Source organism: Pleurodeles waltl, chromosome 1_2 (genome assembly GCF_031143425.1).
Source record: "Pleurodeles waltl isolate 20211129_DDA chromosome 1_2, aPleWal1.hap1.20221129, whole genome shotgun sequence".
NCBI lineage: Eukaryota > Metazoa > Chordata > Amphibia > Caudata > Salamandridae > Pleurodeles > Pleurodeles waltl.
The window spans coordinates 479872690-479897698 of NC_090437.1; the positions used below are offsets into that span (position 1 = coordinate 479872690).

Genomic DNA, 25009 nt, shown 5'->3' on the forward strand with positions numbered 1-25009 from the left:
ATTATTGTCAATGACAGTGTAGGAAAATGGCTCCCTGTTGCAGTTACCCCCCACCCCCACGTTTTGCCTGATATTGATGCTGACTTGACTGGGAAGTGTGCTGGGACCCTACTAACCAGGCCCCAGCACCAGTGTTCTTTCACTAAAAATGTACCATTGTTTCCACAATTGGCACACCCCTGGCACACATTTAAGTCCCTTGTAAAATGTACCACTGGTACCAAGGGCCCTGTGACCAGGGAAGGTCCCTAAGGGCTGCAGCATGTGTTGTGCCACCCTAAAAGACCCCTCACCTAACACATGCACACTGCCATTGCAGATTGTGTGTGTTCGTGAGGAGAAAAAGGCATGGTCGACATGGCAACCCCCTCAGGATGCCATGCACACAAAATACTGCCTGTGGCATAGGTAAGTCACCCCTCTAGCAGGCCTAAGGCAGGGTGCACTATACCACAGGTGAGAGCATAGCTGCAAGAGCAATATGCCCCTACAGTGTCTAAGTATATTCTTAGACATTATTAGTACAGTGTGGCCATAATAAGCATATGGTCTGGGAGTTCGTCAAAACGAACTCCACAGCTCCATAATGGCTACACTAGATACTGGGAAGTTTGGTATCAAACTTCTCAGAATAATAAACCCACACTGATGCTAGTGTTGGATGTATTATAAAATGCACACAGAGGGCATCTTAGAGATGCCCCCTCTATTTTACCCAAGCCTTCAGTGCAGGATTGACTGGTCTGTGCCAGCCTGCCAATGAGATGAGTTTCTGCCCCCCTGGGGTGAGAGCCTTTGTGCTCTCTGAGGACAGAAACAAAGCCTGCACTGGGTGGAGGTGCCTGGCGGTGAGCCTCAAAGGCTCATGCCTTTTGTTACAGCACCCTAGGGCATCCCAGCTAGTGGAGATGCCCGCCCCTCCGGCCACTGCCCCCACTTTTGGCAGCAAGGCTGGAGGAGATAATGAGAAAAACAAGGAGGAGTCACCCACTAGTCAGGACAGCCCCTAAGGTGTCCTGAGCTGAGGTGAGCACTGCCTTTAGAAATCCTCCGTCTTGAGTTTGGAGGATTACCCCAACAGGATTAGGGATCTGCCCACCCCCCCCTACCCATAGGGAGAAGGCACAAAGAGGGTGTAGCCACCCTCAAGGACAGTAGCCATTGGCTATTGCCCCCCAGACCTAAACACACCACTAAATTGAGTATTTAGGGGTGACCCTGAACCCAGGAAATCGGATTCCTGCGATCTACACAAAGAAGAAGGACTGCTGACCTGAAAGCCCTGCAGAGACGACATCTGACTTGGACCCCGCCCTACCGGCCTGGCTCCAGACTCAAAGAACCTGCACAACGACGCATCCGACAGGGACCAGCGACCTCTGAGGACTGCCTTCAACCGAAAGACCATGAAACTCCAGAGAACAGCGGCACTGTTCACCAACGGCAACATTTTTGCAACTTTGAAGCTACTTTTAAAGAACTCACTCTTCCCGCCGGAAGCGTGAGACTTCACCCTCTGCACCCGACCCCCCCCCGGCTCGAGCTCCAGAGAACCAACACTGCAGAGAGGACTCCCAGGCGTCTGCGACCTCATAAGTAACCTGAGACGACCCCCCTGGAACCCCAAAGCGACGCCTACAGAGAGGATCCAGAGGCTCCCCCTGACCACGACTGCCTAGAAAACAAAGAACACGACGCATGGACAAAGCACTGCACCCGCAGCCCCCAGGACTGAAAGGAACCAACCTCCAGTGCAGGAGTGACCAGCAGGCGGCCTGCTCCCTAGCCCAGTCGGCTGCTGGCCCGAGAAGCCCCCCTGTGCCCTGCCTGCATCACCTAAGTGACCCTCGGGTCCCTCCATTGCATCCTTTAGCAAAACTGATGCCAACTTTGCACACTGCGCCCAGCCGCTCCTGTGCCGCTGAGGGTGTGTTTTATGTGCCTGTTTGTGTCCCCGCAAGTGCTCTACAAAACCCCTCCTGGTCTGCTCCCAGAGGACGCAGGTACTTACCTGCCAGGAGACCGGAACCGGAGCACCCCTGTTCTCCATTGGTGCCTATGTGTTTTGGGCCCTCCTTTGACCTCTCCACCTGAACGGGCCTGTATTGCTGGTGGGGTGACTTTGGGGTTACCTTGAACCCCCAACGGTGAACTGCCTATGCCCAGGAAACTGATCTTGTAAGTGTTTTACTTACCTCAGAAACTTAACCATACTTACCTCCCCCAGGAACTGTTGATTTTTGCACTGTGTCCACTCTTAAAATAGCTTATTGCCATTTTAACCTATACTGTGTGTACTACTGCTTTAATTCAAAGTTCCTTACTTACCTGTGCAGAGTACCTTGCATTTTATGTATTTACTTCAAATCTTGAATCTTGTGGTTCTAAAATAAATTAAGAAAATATATTTTTCTATATAAAAACTATTGGCCTGGAGTTAAGTCTTTGAGTGTGTGTTCCTCATTTATTGCCTGTGTGAGTACAACAAATGCTTAACACTACCCTCTGATAAGCCTACTGCTCGACCACACTACCACAAAATAGAGCATTAGAATTATCTAATTTTGCCACTATCAACCTCTAAGGGGAACCCTTGGACTCTGTGAACACTATCTCTCACTTTGAGATAGTATATACAGAGCCAACTTCCTACAGACAGCATTAGTTTTAAAACAAATTCCTAACTTATTTTATTAAATCTTGCCTCCCTTCTACCTACAGAATGTTTTACTAACAATGCATAGGGTGTTTTTTTTTTTCCTCTAACATTTAAAAATACATAATTATGTGTTGTTCTAACTGGTTAACTTAAGACAAGCAACAGAATAGTCAAGTATTTAATTTCCTATTTAAAGTAACTATTTCCCCGTTTGAAAAAAAAACAATAAATGATGTAAAGATTTACAACTGGTAATGTGTAAACTGGTCCTTTATTGCCATGTTGGGGTTCTGGTGACATTTACAAAAAACACTCTGCCCGAGGCCTCAGGATTTACAATGTCACCAGAAGCCATCAAAGGAAATAATGGAAAATATTGCGCAGTTACCCATTACGTATATGACATATATGCCAATGTGTATATATAAATTTCCATATTATAGATGATAGAGTCTGTAAAGAACATTTTTGTTTTCGGTAATAATCCTTAAAATGTTTGGCAAATCAACACCAAATTAGGCAGCAACTCAACCAATCTACCTTCTGTTCCTTGTCCCAAATTTGATGCAGATTGCTAGAGGGGGACAAACGTTTCAGAAAAAGCTACTAGGAGGATTTACACCAAACTTTGTATTTTGACAGAGCTTGTGCCACAATAGTGCCCTTTTTCTGGAACAGTGTACATGCCGTCCTTAGTTTTTGAGTTACTTAAAATGCTGATTCAGTAGTTAGATGTTTTTGGAACCTGAAATCAAATCTCATAGGTTAGCTCTTTGCCAGTCTGTTGGCCCTACTAAAGGCCAGCAGACTTAAAGGTAATTTGTAAGCTGACAGGGTCCCTGAGAATTTCTGAGAAAGCGGATGTTCAGAGTCCAAAGAAGAATGCATTCACAAACTATGCAAATGAGGTATGTCCTGCAGGGAATGAGAACTCATGCCACAAAGGTCCGAACAAATGGACATTAACCCAAAATATACATCAGGAAACAGTGTTCTTTATGTAAAAGATTAATGATCACAGTTAACTATGCTTTGTGATCTGACTAATATGATTCAAATACCTTTTTTTTTTTTTAAATCATAGCAAATGTGATGGCTAAAGGCTCACTTTGATAGGAAAGGCAATAACTAAAGGCTTGCGAGTGGTATCCCACTAAAACAAAATTAAAAGAAAAACAATCCTTAATAAAATTCACAGAAAAAAATGTATGGTGAAATACACAGTCTAACGTACTATTTGTTACCATTCTTGAGTGTGTGGAGGGGAAATGACTGACAAGAGGTGAAGCCCTAAGATGGTCAAACAGCCCCATCTCTCCCTCGACATTTCAAATACTCTGTTTAGGGACAAGCTAGTTACAGACACCCCAAAGGCATGAAATATATCCCTAATGAAAAAGTGTGAGAAAATGATGCAAAGCTCAGAAAATCGAAGCAAAAAAGCAAAAACATTTCACAAATCATGACCCAAATCAAACAGGGTGCACCGAACAGAAATCCTCTGCTCACAAATCAAATACTAACGATTTGAAGTGGTAAAATAACTGGCATTTTTGCAGGGTGTACAACAACTTGAGGAACACGAACCAAAAGCCAAGTTAGCATGACTGCGATAAGTTGTGGTTAGTGAATCACTTAGTTCCCAAACTATTAACAAAAAACGTGATTGCACACGCACAAAACTGAAAAGAAAAACCTTATGTTAAAGGATATTATGGCAGACAGAACAACTAAAACACTCATGTTTGTTAAGTATAGTTATTGCATTACTTGAACCCTAATGCCCACAGATAAGCATGAATGGCAAGAAACATGCATATAGATTTTTTAAGGTAGATGTAAGTGGACTAAACATATCACTCCTTAATGTATCTCCGTACATCATTGAAAATACTTTATATTTAGGATCCATTTTCAACGTTCTCACCCATAGTCCTCTGTTAAGCAGCCTCCATAACTGCACCGTATATATTTTACTTATATCTGACCACAGAGTACAATCACCCACCTAATTTGGGGTATCTGCAGGACGGTCACATTTGTTGCTACTAAAAATATTATGCTGGATCTATGAAATTACTATATTTTTGCACTAGTTTTGCTGGCTGTAGAACGTTGTGCACTTTAGCCCTGCTAGGCAGTAGTAAATTGCCTATGCTGCCTCGTCTAACATTGTTGAATTGATATCCTCCTAACTGGCATATTTAACTTGCGTACAAGTCCTTTTTTTAATGTTACAAAACTGTACCCATGGCCTGGAAGTTATATGCCACTAGTGAGCTGCAGCAACTATTGTGCCAACCACTAAAGTAGCAGTGCAAACACTAATTCAGGCCCACCATTGTAGGCTGAACTAGAGCAGTGTAATAACTGCAATTCAGCCCATCAAAATAAAACCTTTTGTCAGGTTTAAACCTTTCCTTTTAAATAATAAGCCATCCCTAGTAGCCTACAACACAGGGTGCATGGTATTTGAAAGTACGACTTGTAGAACTTAGTTAACATGGGAACATTTACCCCATTGGTTAGGGAGGGACCGGGAATCACTTCCACACACAAGCTAGTGCCAGGCATATATGTGGCATCCCCTGGCACCTTCTTCAGAACACTACTGGTCCTGAGGAAGATCAGAAGAGGACTGAACCTGCTGTCTGAGAACTGAGAGGAACCCTGAAGGACTGGACCTCCTTCCTCTTGCACCCAAGACAAAGAAACGTCATAAGACTGACCTCCTGTTCAAGCTACAAGGATACAAGAAGAGGTTGTGACTGCAATTGCCCAGCTGACCAGTTCCAGCTGGACCTGCCCTATGGACCCTACTGCTGGTCTCTGCTGAAGTGAGCCCTGTCCCCAAGTGCTGTTAATGAGGTCCTGGAACCCTTGGCAGCATCTGGCTGGACGTCTCTTACCACCCCTGAATTCCAGGGTCTAAGAAACTATTTCAACTTCAAGATCTCAAGAGGATGGTGACCAACCTGTTAGGCCGATCCACCAAAGTACACGGTCATTGGGCTGACAGTTCAAGTCTCTCCCACTCTAGTTTCTTTGCAGCAGCAACTCGATTCAGCAGTACCTCATGGAGAAAGTACCAGCCTTGTGTAGCTCTCTACGACTACAGCCCACAGCCTTTCCCGATTTTGAACTCCAAAAAAGTGACTAAGTGTGAACGTAGAAATCTTGACCAGTTGAAGGTGCCAAAAGTATCAGGCTGGTGAGAGAACTTCCAAAGCAGCAAGATTCAAAGTTCTCCCGCAGTGACCTTGCCCTTATGCTATTTGACCGCATGTTACCCTCTTCGGCCACAGCCTGCTGCCTTGGGCCGCTAAAAATTCTGGACTTCCATATTTTAGAGTAAGTCCCAAGGTAAAACCCACGACAGTGTTGAAGCTGGTTTCTATATCAGACCCACGCTTCATTGTGGTCAGCATCAAATCACTCCTAGGTCCTGATACCGCAATCAGTTGACCATGTTTAGCGCTTAATGATTTTTTTAGTTTTTCAAATTCATATCTACGGTTCCTCTTACTGGATTTTTGTTGCTTTGGTGATTTTTTTTTTTTTTACTTATTATAATTTACTCTATTTTTCCAATTTAGTTTTAGATGTGTATTGCCTTTTGTTTTGCCTTTATTGTTTTGTTACCGCATAAATACTTTATGCATTGCCAAAGGTTAAGCCCATCGTCTATGGGACATGGCTACCCAGGGGCTGAGCTCATATTTATTTAGTGACTTTCAGGAGTCAACCCGACTAGGATTGTGAATATTACTTGAGGCCAGCAGTCACCCCCCTTAAATATTAACCCAATTTCCTACACTGCAGAACTATATTATCAGGTAAATAACTTATTTTTCTACGAGCTTATCAGTCTAAAGTAGTAAAGAGAAGACCCCTGGGAATTGGTGAAGAGGTTGTCTATTTACACTTCCATTCCCATGAACCAACTCTCACTTTTTTTATTCAATAAACTTATTTTATTTGCAGTTTTAAGCATATTTACCTTCCCGTCAGAACGACAAACAAAAAAATAGAAGGAAATACCACAGCTATTCATCTACACACAACATGAACTATAAATGTGACAGAGCAATAGTGCCTAAATCCACGAAGTCCAGGTCTTAATAGGAGTGTAGGTATTAAAGACTTAGGCACAGTAATAGGAGTACAGAGATAAGATTGACTAGATTAATGTATGGCAGTTAAGGGGGGGGGGTTGGGGGGGTGCTAGAGAGCCCACGGCAAGATGGCAGCACAGTAATGCAGCTCTGCCGTCCGGGCGCATTAATCTGCCGATTATCCTACCATCCTGACACTATACTGAATAATTTGCAGCCAGAATGTAACTGGAGTGCTTTGGCATTGGCAGAGTGAAAGGAGGAACCGATTCAACTAAGTTTCTGGCCTGTCACCAAGAGCCACGTGGTCGGACCTGAACAGTCGCCGCCGGTTGACGTGGCAGGTCTTCAGCCCAAAAACAATCTGTTCAGAGTGGGAGCAAATCCCCTTGAATAACCAGGTCACCGCTCACGGCCCTGCGGGACATCAACATGATCCAAGAATATGTCTGCTGGGATGGGTAAAGGACTTCCAGCCCTCGAAATGTAAATCTGCGTCAATTGCATTGTTGTTAGCAAAGAAGAGAGTGGCACTTCATTAGGGGTGTCGAGTGGCGCCAGTTCGAAACAACTGGTTGCATGATATGACCTACTGTAAATCACAATTGGAACATTATGCCGAGGAAATAATACCATCACGGCTCAAAGACATCTGGGGCCCATTGGTGAACTATTTACTGTCGGTCCAGGGAGAGACGCAAGAGACTTAAATAATGTACGCAAGTAAGTGCTACTGGAACTGTGCTAGGTCCACTGTGTAACTGAATGAAAAAACATAATACTGTATGTGATTCCTGTCTGAAAGGTGTGGGTAACACCTCATACTGGTGACTTGTGAGTTTCTGTTATGCTTTTGCTGTTTATGCTAAAACGTTATTTTATTTAAAAAAATATATATATGGCAGTTAAGAAGATATTAGCAGAGGGTGTCTTAATCGTGAGTGAGAGATCTAGGACACTCACATACAAGGGAGAAAGGCTATATTAACGAACAGCATTACTTTATTGTTGCTGTGGTCTTTTAATAACTATCAGGACTAGAACAGAGAGTGCATGTCTGCTTTAGCAATGAAGTGAAGAATATTTGGAAACAAATGTTTAGCTAGTTTTTGCTGATGAACAAGAAATACCTTGCTTCCCTGTAACTACAATTCCCTAGTGTTGTTTTTTTTTTCATAGGGGCACATGCTTGAATTATTATCTATCATCAAGCTTGGAGCCCCACAGTAATATTTTTATAGTACAAAGAAAAGTCCTTAAAAAACAACACATGCTTTTAGAAACAACCTGTCCTTTAGACACAGTATATGCATTTTAGTAACACAGACACCTCATTAAAAGAAAATCCAAATTTCAGCCAACGAGGTGAGAGAGCACTAACCTCTACTCCCCCACAGGCTTCCATATCTCAGATTTATATAACAATAGCATTAAAATATGTTGAGATGAGGAGCCCCTTATAGGGGAGGAAGGAGGGTGGCATATGAATTTATTAAAGATACCAAAACCGTCAAATGGCAGTTACAGGCAATAAACTTATTGTAGTATTCAGCAAACAATCTTAACACAAGGTGAGAATCGCAACATTTCGGCATCAGGAATGTCATCAGTAAGTGAAACAAGGCACACTTTAATGGAAAAAAATGAAGACAGTCTGGACAACAGCTGAATCTCTCACACAGCCAGTATCCAAACAGTAGTGTCTTTTGAAAGTATGGCAGCTCTTCACTTTACCGCTCTGGTAAAGTCTGACAGAGGCACTCTGGCATAAAGCGTAGACTTAGGCAGAATGCTGCTGGTGAAATTGACTGACACTCTGGAGCATAAAGGACGACCAGACTTAGAGAGACAAAAAATAATAGCAGCATCAGTCTAACTTGCTTGCTCTGAAAGCAGATGTCTTCTTTACGGATGACCAAAGGCCACCAAAAGTTGATCTGATTTCTAGAAAGACAGACTTACTATGGCAAATGTATATTTTTAAATATCTGTGGAAATCCAATGAGTGTAGTACTCTGGTGAAAAAACAATTTGAGAAGAAGGTCAAGATATGGGGTCATAACACCCACATTTGACAGCCAAAGTGGCAGACCAGTTCGGGCTCGACTGTTCCCGTGGGATACAAGGTCAAGACTGATTTGCATATGGCTGGATCAAAAATGGGGTGCATGGTGAGCAAAAGAACAATTAATTAAACCCAGAACTATGACTATGACTATGATGAGTATTTGAAAAGTTTCAGCACTCCGTCCATCATCCTTTTGTGTTGCTAAAGTTGCTCTAAGTGGCCAGGGTATGCCCATACATGGGTCCCTTGCTCACTGTGCCACTAGATTCAAGTTAGCCTGGCCGATGAGGGGTGATATCCAGATACCTGTACCATGATGCTTGTTTCCGATCCAGAGAGGACCTAGCCTGGCAGTTCGGGCTGGACTGTTCCCGTGGTGAATAGGGTCAAGACTGGGAGTGAGTGCTTGAAAAGTTTCAGCACTCCGTCCATCATCCTTGCCAAAGTCACGCTAAGCGGCCAGGGTATGCCCAGACATGGGTCTCTTGCTTACTGTGCCACTGGATACAAGCTAGCCTGGCTAATGAGGGGTGATACCTCGAAACTGGCCCCAGGATGCTTGTTTTAGGTCCAGGGAGGACCAGGCCTGGAAGTTCAGGCTGGACGGGTCCCATAGGGAACTGGGTCAAGACTGATTTGCATATGGCTGAGTCCAAACTGGGGTGGCATGGTGAGCAAAAGAACGATGGATTAAACCCAGATCTCCGACTGGGTTGAACGTTTGAAAGGTTTCAGCACTCCGTCCATCATCCTTTTGTGTTGCTGAAGCTGTAGTGTGCATCATTTTCACCCCTTAATTTCAAATACGGTATGATGAAATAGATTTTACTAACCTTCATGGATCTTCTTTAAGGTCATACAAACCACTATAAAAGTGTTGACAAATGAAACTGGCAGATCAAACCATTGTGATGCCCTCTCCAGCATAGAGTGGAATATGGTATTGTCATAAGGAGGGAATCAGCACATGGCAGGGTCAGTGCGGAAGCCACACAATCATGTCATTCATCAGTCACAGTTCTTGGTCGGTCCTGAAGTTCCCCTTCTTCTTTGAGACCGCTATTGGCTGATGGGTCCATAGCCACACCTGGTACATGGGCTGCCGGAGGAAGCTATGGCAGAGGTAGCAGACAGGAGCTCTATGTGTTGGATGTTATTGGAGGAAAACAGTCACACTAATCATGCACCATCCAATATAAATTTTCATACAAGTCATCATGCACTAGGTCCTCCTTCTTGATATTCATAAAGATACTAGTCCTACTCATCATCATCTTGATACAATAAATTAATTTGGGTTGAGTAATGACTGTTACAAAGGCCCCTCATCCTTCAATATTCCAACAGCATCCAGAAGTTTATCTAGCAACTGTGAGGGAATCTTGATTGTTAAGATCTCCCAGGAACAAAAGGTCGCTTTTCCAGTACTGGAGGTAGAGACCATTTTCTTCTTCAGTGCCTTTGACAGTGATGCTATCAACGCTGGTCTTGTCAACCGGAGTGTCAATCATGGTGGTATGTCCATCAATTAAAGTAATGCCATCAGCTTGCTCATCAACTGTGCTGCTGACAATGCTTTTGTCAATGAGGAGCAACATTTCACTGCATCTCAGGAGTTCTCAACAGTTTTGAGATACTACTTACTCTGATGTGAGCCCTAGAAAACAACTTGCGCAGCCTATACGGCTTCTAGTCAAACTTCTTAAATGCTTTAAGTAGTGATCTTCTGAAACAGATGTTCCTCCTACTAAGCCTTCTCCTCTTCATGTGGCACTTCAAAGATATGTTACCTTTGTGACGAGAAACTGTGAGGTGACTCCTCATCAGAAGATGGCTGGTCACTGGCCTTTATATTTTGGAGCCATGTGAGTAGCCGTCCTTCTCTGTCATTCTCCTTTTTTTGCTGTAAATTTCAGGCACATTCTGCACTTTTTCGGTCTGTGGAGAGGAAAGAAGCAAAAGGACATTCTTTGGTAGTTCTGCCATTATTTGGCAAAGATGTTGTACTCTTTTTTTCCCCTTCTTTCCTGAGAAAAGATCCAATAGCACCAATAGAATAATGCTCTAGGACAGTGGTGCTTAGACTGTGGTTTGTGAACCCCTAGGGGTCTACGAAGCGTACTCAGGAGGTCTGTGACCGATAAGAATATCAACTAATAATAAATGAATAATAAAATGTAAATAAATGAAGAATCACAATGTACATTTCAAAATTTGAAAACATCCTGGAAATGCGAAGAAATCTGAAATTAAAAATTAAGTTACTATCCTCAGATTAAATCATGGGCACAGTTAAGTGTATCAAACAGAATGTAGTATGAACGATGAGTTGGCTCAATCAAATTTAGAAATGCTCAAACCTTCGAGCTACAAATTAAAATTTTATTTTTATATTTGTTTCTGAATTAAATTAAATATTTCATAATTAGAGTCGGGTACCGGGCATTCAGTAATGACTCGCTGTGGGTTTTCTGGAATCCAATAATGATTCAGTGGGGGGTCCCTGGGTTCCAGTAATGATTACGTGAGGGTCCTCAGAAGTGAAAACGTTAATAAGTACTGCTCTAGGAAACCTAAATCCAGAAAAATAACAGTGAAAAAGTCCAGAAATTAAGATCTCTGAGAGGAATACCCCTCCACACAATGTGTCATAGAAATCTGAGATACAGAAGCCACTTGAGATTAGTGCGCTCTAATCGGCTGAAGTTAGCCTCTTTTCTAATGAGGTGACGGGTTTAAAAAAATACCTTATATGAGGCATGTGGCGCAGCTGGAAACTATAGGACAAGAAATACCAACTGTTTCTGACCGAAGATCCCATCACCAAATGTTGGAAAGCATTGTCAGAAAAATAAAAAAAAGTTGTGAGGCTGGGTACAAAACTAAAAGACTACTCAGCTGAGAATGCTGGGGTTTTGAAAAGAGGACCCTGACCATGCACCTCATTTGGTGATCTATTCAATGTTATATGTATATATTTTTTTTTTTTTTCACTGTGGGCTGCATGTGGGTCTTTTTCTTGGTTTTTACTGGTTGTGGTTGGTCACTTAATTGCTCAGCATGTTGTGGGCTTGTGTGTGCCTATCTTTATTAGGTGTTTCATTGATGGTGTTATTTATGAGGTGTATTTTAGTAGTGACTTTCCTCTCACGTAATTTAGATGATAGAATAGGTTGATTTAACTTCCTTATTGGGTGTTTACACATTTAATGTAAACTTGGTGTTTGAGCATGTTGGTTTTAACTCGTACATTATGTTTATGATTTCTAGCCCTGAAGAAGTCGTAGGGGATATAATATTTCCCAAGACGAAACATGTGTTGGCTGGAATTGCAATTGTCTTTGGATCACTGACTATTTGATGTGAAGATACATTTCGAATCAATTTTGGACTCATCGGATGATTTTACAACCTATTTGGTGTGATATGGACTGATTCATGAAAATTGTTATTCATAAGACTTGCATTTAATATTTTTATATCTACAAGAGGGGAACCTCAGTGTGTGTTTTCAATGTCATATGTATAGGCTGTGGATAGAGAATGCTGGTATTGGTGGAGAAGCAGGGCCCACTGCAGGAAAACCTAAAAAAAATCATCAGAACAAATCCTTAGAGGCTGAAATAAAACATCCATTTTCTCAAGGGGAGAAAAAAGCTTGGGACGTGAGATGAGGTGGCTGCATAAGAGGCATGGCATGGGGCAAAATAAGGCCAACTCCCCCCCAAATGGTAAATTAGCTGGAAAAGAAGTGTTACAATGCCTTTGGTAGAAACTGGAAAATACTAAGAATTTGAGTGAAAGAGGAAAGCTTCAGCAGTATTTACATTTATATATTACATATTACAGACTACCTTACATCACATCATTATAGGGCAGTTGTCCAATAATCCAAAATGACTTTCTCTATAAATGCACAAGAACTTTAGAAAATAAAACTGCATAAAACAATGGATCACCTGAATAGCCTCCACCTTCTAGGGCATCATAATTGTTGGACACAGGAGTAGCACTACTGGTTGTTGAGGAGGTTTCAACACCTAAAGTAGAAGCATTTAAACACAAAAAAATTAAAACAGCAAACAAAAGGTCACCTCCTAAATGCAGCATTGCCTTATGCATAAAATTCCAACATACACGACTGATACACTAGCATTAAAAACACTTACCATTACGTTTTTAACTATGTGCATCTCGGATTACAATGTCATACCAATGTTTTTGGTTAAGTCATCGGTTGCAGAGGTACCATAAAATGGCTCATGCCTTAGGTTTGTGCAGGCCCAATTTACTTAACTGCCATTTTTTCCTCATCTTCGGCAAAGAAAGCTGTCAGAACAATGTTTATACAAATTAAGCTTGACAGCTAAGGTCACAGATCCAGGCAAAACACAAACTGGAGAAGCATCATTTGATGCAGTTTCTCTGCAATTGGGTACTTTACAACAGATATATAATGTATTTAGTGGCAAGACTTGAGAAGCCTATGTAGAAAACACAAAAGCATACACATGCTTCCCTCCATGTAAGCAAACACATTCCCTGCCACCAGAACAGCTGTCTATCAGGTGATATGCTGGTAGAAAGGCACTTTATGAATAAATTCAAATGTGGGGCAAATTAAATTGGATAAGACCACACTCCTATCCCAGGGAGGGGAAGGCCTCTTTAAGGGAGGGTAATCTTTCATAATCCCTTCCAGAAAATCCTTGAGAACCCAACTATTTTTTGAAAGAGGCTTGTTAAGTAGTATTTCTGTAAAGTGATATGGATGCGAAGTGTACTTTTATAGTTGAAGACTGCATCCCTGACCTCCCTTATCTTTTTATTGTAGGGGCTACAGTGTCTTCTTGGCATTTGGCAGAACTAATAGACTTTTGGAGATACCAAATGAAAAGCCTCTTCCATTTAAAAGAACATGACACTCTAGTGGAAGGACGCCAGTCCTCTTTCAAGATGTTCATACAATCTTATGCAGATTTAAATGACCATACTGCAAGAGTTCAAGAGCCAGGCTGCCAAGCTCAGTGATGGAACACTGGGATGCAGGATCTGGCCTTAAACTAGAATAGGAGATCCGATCTGCAATGCAGTCTCTTATGCGGATGTTCAGACTGGTGTAGAAGGTTGGTGTATCACTACTGGCTTGGCTACTTTGGAGCTTTGCAAATCATTCTCATTCAGTCCTCTACTAGTTTGATGATCACAGATGGGGGTCAAACGGTTTTGGAGAAGATGCCTAAACAACTTTCTTTAGCCAAATGAGCAAAAGACCATTCTACACTGTTCCTGATTGGTAAGCATAGATTTTTTTAATTGGGGTATTTCCTGTAGTCTGCGTTTGCAAATAAGTCAATGTCTGGAAAACCCCATTCGCATGACTCCATTTAATACTCAATAGTGATTCTCTTAGATTAGCCTGCCTAGTGAATCCGCATGTACGTTGTTGACTCCTGCTAGGGAGTCTGCTGGGGTGAAAAGCAACCTTCTCCAAATTGCCTAGGCTTCTACAGACTGCTCTCTGGACCTCGTGCTTCCTTGTTTGTTGAGATAATAATTTGTTGTGGTGTTGTCTGTCTGAACAAGCAGGGAAGAAACTGTGAAGTTGGGAGGAAATACTTCAGGAACTGATGAATTGCCCTCAACTTGAGAAGGTGGTTGAGGAGCTAGGTTTTTCCTTTTGATAACCACAATTCTTGAATCTAAAGACAATACATACAGGGCCGCTAGCCCAGGAGAAGCACCTGTCATGATGGCTTGAGGCAACACTTCTGACCAAAAAAAGGCACATCTTAACAGATGTGACGATCTGACCACCATGGGAGGGGGTGAACTGCGGTCTGTGACAGAGTCCGTTTGGCCTTCTAAATGCGTCAGAGTTACAACACTGGTCTATTCGTCTTTCAGGCCCTGCTCCAAAGAACCAGAAAAATGCAGGAAGCCATTGAGAGCATGAGTGTCAAGATCTAACAGGCCGTCAGGCTTTTAACTTTGAGAAGACTCAGACACTTCAGATGGAGAGAACACAGTCTCTCCTCCAAAGAATACATTCTTGATGTTAATGTGTCTATTAGTGCTTCCAAGTAATGGGTGGACTGTACTGGATGTGCTGTACACTTGGAAAGATTTACTCTGAGGCCCAACTGGAGGAAGTGTGACATGTTGTCGCGTAGGCTCTCAATATTCCAATGAGACTACTGCATTTTGAGCAGCAAGATCGTCCATAGTGTGGGAGACTGAGTCTGACCCACGGTGGGTGACACCTGTCGCTCCAAATCCGGGCTTTGCTCCGGCTAACTAGCAGTGCCTCATCTCTCCCAAAAGGTAGAGGTGATTGGGCAGCCGAGCGCATGACATATCATACTTCTCAGGGAAGTCGTGGTCACTCTGGTCGCATCCGGTTCTCTCATTCACAATTCGGGCTCATATATAAATGACAATAAAAGCAGTATAAGTTTTAAAGATTGGTTTAATAAAACGACTGCATTTTAGATAGCAAAGCGTGAGCTGCAATAACCAGAACACCACAACACAACAATATTAAAATGGTGACGATGGGAGTGAAGCATAAGAATAATGCTATCATATTGCCACTAGAATCGATGGACTGTTTTCTATCTAAAGCATATTTCGAACACGGCATGTTAAGCTCTAATCCTGCCTTTCAGGTTCCCCCGGGAGGACATCAACCCTCATACCTGAGCAAAGGCCTGTAGTCTGCGTTAGCATCTGTAGCGAAGCATTCAGCGTAGAGTTGTGGTTCCCTGGCTGGTATCTCCCTCTTGACGTGTAATTGGACTAGGAAGTGTTTTTATAATTAACACAGCTGATGGTCTGAGAAAATGTGCCTACGTAAGGATGTGTATTTTTCGACGAATGTTGGACTAAACTTCTACCACGTTCACCGGCAATGTACCAGACTGTAGCCTTGACTGCAGCACAGAGTGATCAGGAAGACTAAGTTGCTTTTTCTGGTGGATAGATTAACTACCTGCGGATTCCTCACCTAAAGAATTCTCCCCTCGCGCCAGCTTCGACGGAAATTTCTTCTAGCTCTGAACATCGACGATGACGTCACAATAGCCCGACTCCACGCGACGCCGTATGACGTCATCTAGGCAATAAGAAGCCCTCGTCGACGTCAGTTACTACCATTTTTTACGTGCCTTAGAGGCAAACAGGTGAAAATTCGACCTTGAAGAGAACATAATCACATCCAAAGAAGTGAAAACACCCACGATATCTCAACCAGCCCACTATTTTGTTGTTCAGCCTGCACTTAATATCACCTAGCCAGAGCCAGGGAACAGACAAACACCCAGATACGTTGGAACCAACAAATTAAATTCTTTGATCTGGAGCATCAATGCTGCATCCTGTGTTTTCAAGCTGGCTCACAGTGATTTGAATTCAAACTCTACATTAATCTAGCATATTTGTGGCCCACTTTTACTCTGAAGAATTATTTTATACTTACCTATAAGCCACATCAGAAAATGCCCATTCACAGATGGTCTCAAAAAGACCTGCTTAACGAATGCCATATACGCAGCTCAATATTTGTGAACTTCTGTGTTTGGCTGCTAATACAAGGATTGTAGCATTCCAGGGGCAGCAGACCTCCATGAATTCATTCACGTTTTCAAAAGGAAAACTTTAGTAAAGCAGCCTGAGTCTTTTAAAGTGGTAGGTGCTGATGTCTTTTAAAAAAAAAAAAAGAAAATCTGTTATGAGGACACTTGGGTGAGCATGCAGTAGGCTCTTGGGCCACCCTACAGAAGAGAAGTTTCCCACAGGGAAGATGTCCCCTGTGAGTAACTGGTACCACACAACTGGAGTGCTAGTAACTTATCAAAGTTTTGCAACCACAATGCAGTCACAAACCACGGATTCAGGTGACTGTGACGCATAATCAGGAGGCCCGCCAATCTGACATCCCTGCTTGTGATTCTGCGTGGGTTGTATAACTAGTTTTACTAGTCAGAAAGATTTTCACGACTTGCAAAAAGTGTTTTGTACATCACACAACACCCGTCTGCGGTTTCAATCCCAAACCTCAAAAGGGGTTTGCACAGCAGGCCTTTTTTGAACCCTTAAATTGTTTATTTCTTAACTCCTCTCTATGGTCAGTTTCGGCTTAACTCCTCTGTATGATCAGTTTCGGCACAGATAGCCTTGCTGGCAGAAAAGCTACCAAATGGGAACCAATTATTTCTTACTGCCATCAGGCTCATTCAGAGTCAGATATTGTCACAGGCCCTCGTGGAAGCTGTCACACGTCACACAAAAACTGTGGTCACGCTCCCCTTTAGCCCACTGCTCTGATTACCAACACAATGAATGCCCTTACATGACAGGAAGGTGGCAAAAAACACTTGTAGATTTCAACCTGACTTTGTGATGAGGTAAAGGGGGTAATTTACAACCTCCACTGCAAAGAATAAAAAGAATACAGTATATACAATTTGATGAAATACATGGTTAAACAGTCTGACTGCTTTAAAAAGAAATCTAGCATTTACAAAGATTCACAATGTTTAAGTTGAAAGGGGAATTAAACCTAAGGTTCAGCAAAACAGGGATGGCACAGTGTAAAAAATAGTGTAAAGCAAAGCAGACCTGCTTCCTCCTCATCCTCCTCCTCATCATCTTCCTCATCCTCATCATCTGTACTTGATGACAAGGGAGTTAGTGCAGAGCTAGCGTGATTATTAACATATTCACCATACTGCATGCCTGCGAAATGTAAAGCACAAACACAAGTCATCAGACAGACTGAAAGATAAGCAACCCAATCACATACCATATATCAAAAGAGCCTGAGAAATCACACACTCCAAAGATCATCCATTACCTCTCTTACCCAGTGCAGACAGAAATAGCAAGCTTGATGTTGTAGTTTAGTTAGGCATCAGCAGCACGAAGGTCGATGCAGAATCAATACTTTACAAAGGTTTATTGACGACAGAGGATTTTTTTAATGTTATTTTAATTACAATTTGAGATTACATTTTCAGATTTAAATACTGCTGTAAGCTACCCCCTATATGGTTCTAAACAGCCTCTAAAGAATAAACATCACTGTAATTTAGGTATGGACGAATTTAACAAGAACCTCAATGGAGGTATTGAGTGTTTACCCACCTACCTTAAAGAAGGAAGCAATATCTTCTTCCTCTGGATGAAGAGGTGATATGAAGTATTTGAGACAATTTCCTTTCTCTCCCTACAGAAATTACTATTCTGAGGTGTCTACTTCTAAAGAGATAAATATAAATTGCCAAACAATGTCCACAAAGGTGGTGGGCAAGATATTTTGCCTGGAAAGTCATTATTCAAATATTTATGTTTTGTATTAGGTCAGTGGCAAACACTTTCCAACACTGAGAGATCCTTCTGCACAAATGAACTTAGGAAAACCTGACAATAACAATTAATTTGTGGTTAATTCAAATATATATTGGGCTGTAGTTTGAAATACAGTGCCTGAACCACGTATCAAGCAATAGCTCCGAAAACAAATGATTATATCAGCGCACTCCATTGAAGGACTTTGCTATACCGATCATTGGTATGTGTTCTAGTTCAGCCATATCAAGAAGTTTATTTCTAAGGGGGAACTGTTCTGATATATCCCTACCTGGTGAAATTCTTGTAGGTTAATTTTCCTTGGGTTTCTTTTATCAATATTGATGAAAGTATTAAAAAAAAAAAATAATACAGGTCGGTAGTATGAAACACACAAAAGGTGATGGGAGGAATGCTTGCAATTTGTGATCCCCTGGCAAACGCTCTGGTTAGCATATCAACCCATTGTTCTTTTGCTCACCATGCCACCTCAGTTTGGGCCAAGCTACATGCAAATTGGTCTTGACCCTGCACCTCATGAGAACTGTCCAGCCCGAACCACCAAGCCAGATCCTCCACGAATGTAACACAGGTAACCCAGGACCAGTTTCACCCTAGTTATGGGCTCATTAGCCAGGTTCAGCTTAGTTCCAGTGACACGGTGAGCATGAGACCCATGTTTGGCTGTTTCACTTTAATTTACACATCTATATCATTTCTAATATCTCAACTTAAATTCCTTTACTTAGTCACAATATTTACCAATATTCAATTCCGTTTTTATTGTGCAAGCACATAAGCCGCAATCAACCCTGCCTTCCTTGCATCTCATTCTATGCAAATATTACTGATAAGTTTGACAATTAATTTTTATATTTTGCTCCCAGATCTGGAAAACATCGTCACACAATTTTCAATCCATCACTGATATTTAATTAGCCATCTCTGATTCAAAAATTAATATGGCTGCAGCACAATTTGCCTTATTTATGGCATTCATGACCAGGGGCACTGGAATTATGCGCATGTCCAGCTGCAGCATTTTTTGCATGATTATAGATTTGCAGCATTTGCTACATAATCAATCATGTGCTGCATAACCTGCAGATTTTAACAACAAAATGTTTCTAGCTCTGACGGTTCAAAAGTTACTAAAAATGCAGTGACGTGGTGCCGCACAGTGTACTGACCTTTGCAAAGGTTGACTGGTCACCTTTCTGTTGCCTATGGCTATATGTGAGTGTAATATTGGTACCAATGAGATGCAACCAATACCCAAGCAGTGGTACCAAGGGTAAAAATGAAAAATACTACCACAACTTGTGCTGCATTGCACTCCATAAGTTGCCTTTACTTGCTGCATAATTCACTCAAAGCTGCTGCATAATTTAACCCTTCCTGCCACAAAATAACAGTTGCGTGCTTATGATATATGTATTGCATAGCTCTTATTTAGCTCATCAGAGCTTTCTGAGTGCTGCCACAGTAAATTACAGAAGGCAAGTAATATTGTTTGCATCACCGTCCTAACAAATCCATCACGTTGCACATACATTTAACCTAAGTTTAATCACCAAACTGAAGTCACTTCCTATGAAGTAAAGGCCTTCATAATTTATTAAATAAAGTATAGGGGGTGATGATATTTCTACTGGGTCCATGGATATTTCCCCACTATAAATCCCATTATCACTGAATATTAATGAAGCCTTGACCGGAGGACAGTAATTCATCCTTCTGTTGTTTACATAACACACTGATGCCCACTCGACATTGAAAGTGCAACGTGTAAAGATTCCATACACAAATTAAATACGTCATTAGGTATACAGAACTGCGTTAAAGGACAAGGGCACCAAATAAGCCCTCATGACCTGTGGGGAAGCCAAGATGGTGCTTGCAAGGCCCACAATGTGATATCTTTAGTGGAGCCCACAGGCCTAGTAGCATACAGAAAGCAGCAATCGCTGGAGCATGGGCATCCGGAGGCCCAACGATGCTGAAGCTCTGAGGGCAGACTCCACCATGCCGCAGCCCCAGAACTGCATGGTGAATGACTGAGGCCTTTGGCCAGTGGCAAAGGCAAGGACACATTCTCTGGCACCCGTGATGTCAGGGGCTGCAGAGACTTCCAGCCTGCCTTCCCACAGGGCTGGCAACATCCTACCCCTCTCCAACTGAACGCCTGCCTCATTGAGACTGAGAGATCCCAGCCCAGAGAGAAAGATGGGAGGACACGTTGCGGCTCCTGGAGCTCCATGGCGCCCAACTTTGGCCTACTAACCCTGTGGGCCTCCCTGAAGAGAATCCATGGCCTGAACTTGCAACTGGGGACAAAGCATCCACTGTCTGGACTTCAAGACATCCACCTTTGCCTGGGGTGGACAACTCCATGACCCTTAAGCTGATAGCCTCCTATTATCAGAAATACCACCCCCACTACTGCTGGGTCCTGAGCTGCCCTGCCTTCCCCCAAGGAGAAGTGCATACACATGAGGCTATCCTATGTCCAACAATACAGTGGCAGGCCCCCTGCGCATTGTACACCAGCACAGCAGAACACCCCTATACCTCAGACCATGTGACAGGCTTGGTTGCTCGCAAACACCTGGGGATCTGCTCTGAAAGCGGGTCACTTGTGTGACCTACTGCAGACCCTGGAGGATACATCCGGCGAGTTTCAGGCAATGGCTCCCACCTTTCCTCCTGTCAAACCTCTGGAAGAATGAGTGAAGAATGGCAAAAACAGAGCACGACGGAACAACCTGCAATTTGTAGGGATTCCAGAGGGTGCGGAACGCTCGTCCCTGGAGAAATTCCTCAAGTCCTGCATCTTGAATAGTTTCCAGTTGGAAAACTATCCCCTTGCTTCATCCTTGAGTGCTCCTCTTCCTGGCACATCTAAAGGTACTCCACAACACCTGCTCCTCTTGCAACACTCCCGAAACAGTATGGAAGTTGCCAATGGAAGAGAGGGCCCTCCGACGCCACTCTCAGAACACTGCCCTAATACAGAACACTACCTGCCTACAAAGGAACAGTGAAACAGCTACTCCATGAAACGCATGCCTGGGTATCACGCCCCGGATACTTGGGAGGCAGAAGATGGAGGAACTAGAGAAACAGAAGTGTGAGTGGTAAACCTACTCCACCATACCCAGGTCCATGCTTCCAACCTTGCCTCTGGTCCACATCTTGCTTGATAACGCCGAGAACTGCCTTTCATTGCCCTTACTTGTTACTGATGGCAATCATTGTGAGCTTCTCAATCCAGTTTCTCACCAGCAACATTGTAACCTACTATACGTGGAGATGCTGGGCATAGCCTGCCCCTGTACTGTTGATTTCTTAACCAAGTTGCTAGACTTTGTTGGGGAGACAGATACTTTTAGGGTAGAAGTGTGGTATGGGGGAGCAATTGGGAGTACCTTGGATTGTTTTGGTTTTATGAGTTCAAGGTATTTGTTTTCTAAGTTACTGTTCACCCATCTCACACATCTGTACACCTGCAACAACATGCAAACAAATCTCTTAAAACCCGGCCCGGCCATATAGAGGATACTACAGGCAGACCGTGGGAGCTGTTCCTGATATGCCATTTGGATACACAACTTCCCAACACCTCATATGGCCATGTACATTATAGTGACCAGTACAATTAATGGTCTGAATGACTGAAAGGGTGTGTGTCAGAAGTGGGCTCTGTATATATACTATATCAAAATGAGATATAGTGTGTACAGAGTCCAGGAGTTCCCCAGAGGCTTGACAGAGGCAATAATAGATAATACTAATGCTCTATCTGTGGTAGTGTGGTCGAGCAGTTAGGCTTATCAGAGGGTAGTGTTAAGCATTTGTTGTACACACATAAGCAATAGAAACACACACTCAATGACTTAACTCCAGACAAACAGGTTTTTATAAAGAAAAATATATTTCATTAATTTAATTCTAGAACCACAAGATTCAGTTTGCAGGTAAGTATATAAAATGTAAGGTACTTGTATAGGCAAGTTCAGGCTTTGAATCAAATCAACAATACATACAGTTTTCTTAAAAATGGCAAAAAGCTATTTTAAAAGTGGACAGTGCCATTTTCAACAGTTCCTGAGGGAAGTAAGTAAAGTATTGTTTCGGAGGTAAGCAACAAACTTACAGGTTGAGTCTCTGGGGCATAGGTAGCCCACTGTTGGGGGGTCAAGATAACCCCAAGCACCCAGCACCAGCAACACGGGCCGGTTAGGTGCAGGGGTCAAACAAGAGCCAAAATAATGTGGGCCGCTATGGATACAGGGGGTACTCCGGTTCCGGTCTGCTTGCAGGTAAGTAACCGCGCTGTCAGAGGGCAGACATGGGGAGGTTTAGAGGAGCACTGGAGGGTCCCCAAGTTGGCACCAATCCCACAACCTCAGCAGCACAGAGGCGGCTGGGTGCAGAGTGCAACCAGGGCGTTGGGTTTCCAATGGAGCTCTATGGGGGGACTTTGAGGGTCACTTAGGCGCTGCAGGCAGGACAAAGGGGGGCCTCTCGGGCAAGCCACAGACTGTATAGGGTGGAGGGCCGCCTGCTGGTCGTAGCTGCACCGGTGGTCAGTTTCTCTTGAGTCTGGGGGCTGCAGGTGCAGTGCTTCTCCAGGTGTCGGATATCTTCGTCCCGGGCAGTCACGGTCAGAGGGGTCCTCGGGATTCCCTCTGCAGGCGTCCTCGTGGAGGGGTGGAGAGGTCAGCCCAGGGTGGACACTCGGTCAGAATTGCCTGGGGATCCTCTCATGCTAGTTGGGCCACCTGGACAGGGGCCGTGGGCATCGGGTGCAGAGTGGTTTAGGACTCACGCTTCTGGAGTGAGGTGGGAGTCCTTTGGAAGCACTTGCTTCTTCCTTCATGTTGGACAGAACTGCTGTCCACGGGAGTTTCTTGGTCCTCAAGGGTCGCTCAACCTGTAGAATGGATCACTCTTCTTTTGCAGCTTTTTGAAGCAGGAGACGGGCCAGTAGGGCTGGGGCCGAGTCAGCTGTTGTCTCCTTCTCTCCTCTGTGGGGTTTTCAGCTCAGCAGTCCTTCTTGTGAGGTTGTCAGGAATATGGTGAGCTGGGTTCAGGGGGGGGGGGGGCTTAAATTCTAAATGTAGGGCCGTGGCTGGGGTTAGGGGGAAGTAGCCAGTGGTTACTGTCCCTGAGGGTGGCTACACCCTCCTTGTACCCACTCCCTTTGGGAAGGGGGGCACATTCCTATCCCTATTGGTCCTAATCCTCCAAAGCAAGATGGAGGATTTCTCAAGGACGGGGTCACTTCAGCTCTGGACACCTTAGGGGTGGTCCTGACTGAGGGGGTGATTACTCCTTGTTTTTCCTAATTTTCCCTCTGGACTTGCCGCCAACAGTGAGGCTGTGTCCGGGGGGCAGGCATCTCCACTAGCTGGAGTGCCCTGGGGGCACTGTAATCCGAGGCTTGAGCCTTTGAGGCCCACTGCCAGGTGTTACAGTTCCTGCAGGGGCAGGTGTGAAGCACCTCCACCCAGGACAGGCTTTGTTTCTGACCACAGAGTGCACAAAGGCACTCACCCCATGTGGTCAGAAACTCATCTGAAAGTGGAAGGCTGGCACAGACCGGTCAGTCTTATGCTAGCAGCTGGGCTAACATACAGGGGGCATCTCTACGATAATAAATCCTAGTGTGTTCTTATTGTGCTGAGATGTTTGACACCAAACTTCCCAGTATTCAGTGAAGCATTAAGGTGCTGTGGAGTTTGCAATGACAAACTCCCAAACCATATATTTAATATGGCTACACTGCACGTACAATGTCTAAGAATGGACTTAGCTGCATGAGCAATATGCCCCTACAGTGTCTATGCCCTCGCCTGTGGTATAGTACACCCTGCCTTCGGGCTGTAAGGCCTGCTAGAGGGGTGAGTTACCTATGTCACCGGTAGTGGCTTGTAGGCATGGCACCCTGAGAGGAGTGCCTTGTTGACTTAGCCTTTTTCTCCCCACCAGCACACACAAGCTGCAAGGCAGTGTGCATGTGCTGAGTGAGGGATCCCCAGGGTGGCATAATACATGCTGCTACCCTTAGAGACCTTCCCTGGCCACAGGGCCGTTGGTACCATGAGTACCTTTTACAAGGGACTTAACTGTGTGCCAGGGCTGTGCCAATTGTGGGAACAAAGGTACAGTTTTAGGGAAAGAACACTGGTGCTTGGGCCTGGTTAGCAGGGTACCAGCACACTTTCAATCAAAGTTGGCATCAACACTAGGCAAAAAGTGGGAGGGGGGTAACCATGCCAAGAGTGGCATTTTCCTAGAGTGTGGTCTTCCAATTCATGAAACTCCACTCACCAATGGTCTTGCTCCTCCAGGAGACACACCTCCTTGGCACACACTGCACAGTCCTTGCCCATGCTGGTCATTGCAAGATATTCCATGCTGGCCATACAAATCGCTCGCAAGGAACTGCGATTTTCCTTTACCGATGGTTCCCTCTCTCGATTCCTCACTCCTCTACGGACACCGCAGGCAGATTTATAAAGGTGGTGCTGGGAGGTGGGGGTCTCATGGACGGCATCCATTACAACATCCTCTCGTCTATGTACCTCCACAAATGGCAAGTGTATCCCTTGCAGACCTTCAAGCGGTGATTCTCAACCTTCCCCCTGGTCACTTTGTAATAGGAGATGACGCCAATGTGGTGTTGGACCACCAGATGGATTCCAAAGGAGCCAGAGCTGCACCGCCTCACAGGCCCTTCCCACTAGCAGAGTGGGCCAGCTGCTTTGGCCTCTGCACTAGCTGGAGGACGTAGCACCCCAGGGAACTCGGCTA

The 25009-nt window shown here is 43.9% G+C and overlaps 1 protein-coding gene across 4 annotated transcripts in view; it reads right to left on the reverse strand.

Annotated features, from left to right (window-relative positions):
- SEC24B (SEC24 homolog B, COPII coat complex component) overlaps positions 1–25009 on the reverse strand; it is a 667989-nt gene that overhangs the window by 576460 nt on the left and 66520 nt on the right. For all 4 annotated transcript variants that reach the window (XM_069241169.1, XM_069241160.1, XM_069241150.1 and 1 more), the window contains exons 4-5: positions 17462–17578; positions 12802–12882 (exon numbers count right to left, since the gene is read on the reverse strand). In XM_069241169.1, coding sequence (XP_069097270.1) covers positions 12802–12882; positions 17462–17578 — 198 coding nt within the window. The remainder of the gene's footprint in view (positions 1–12801; positions 12883–17461; positions 17579–25009) is intronic.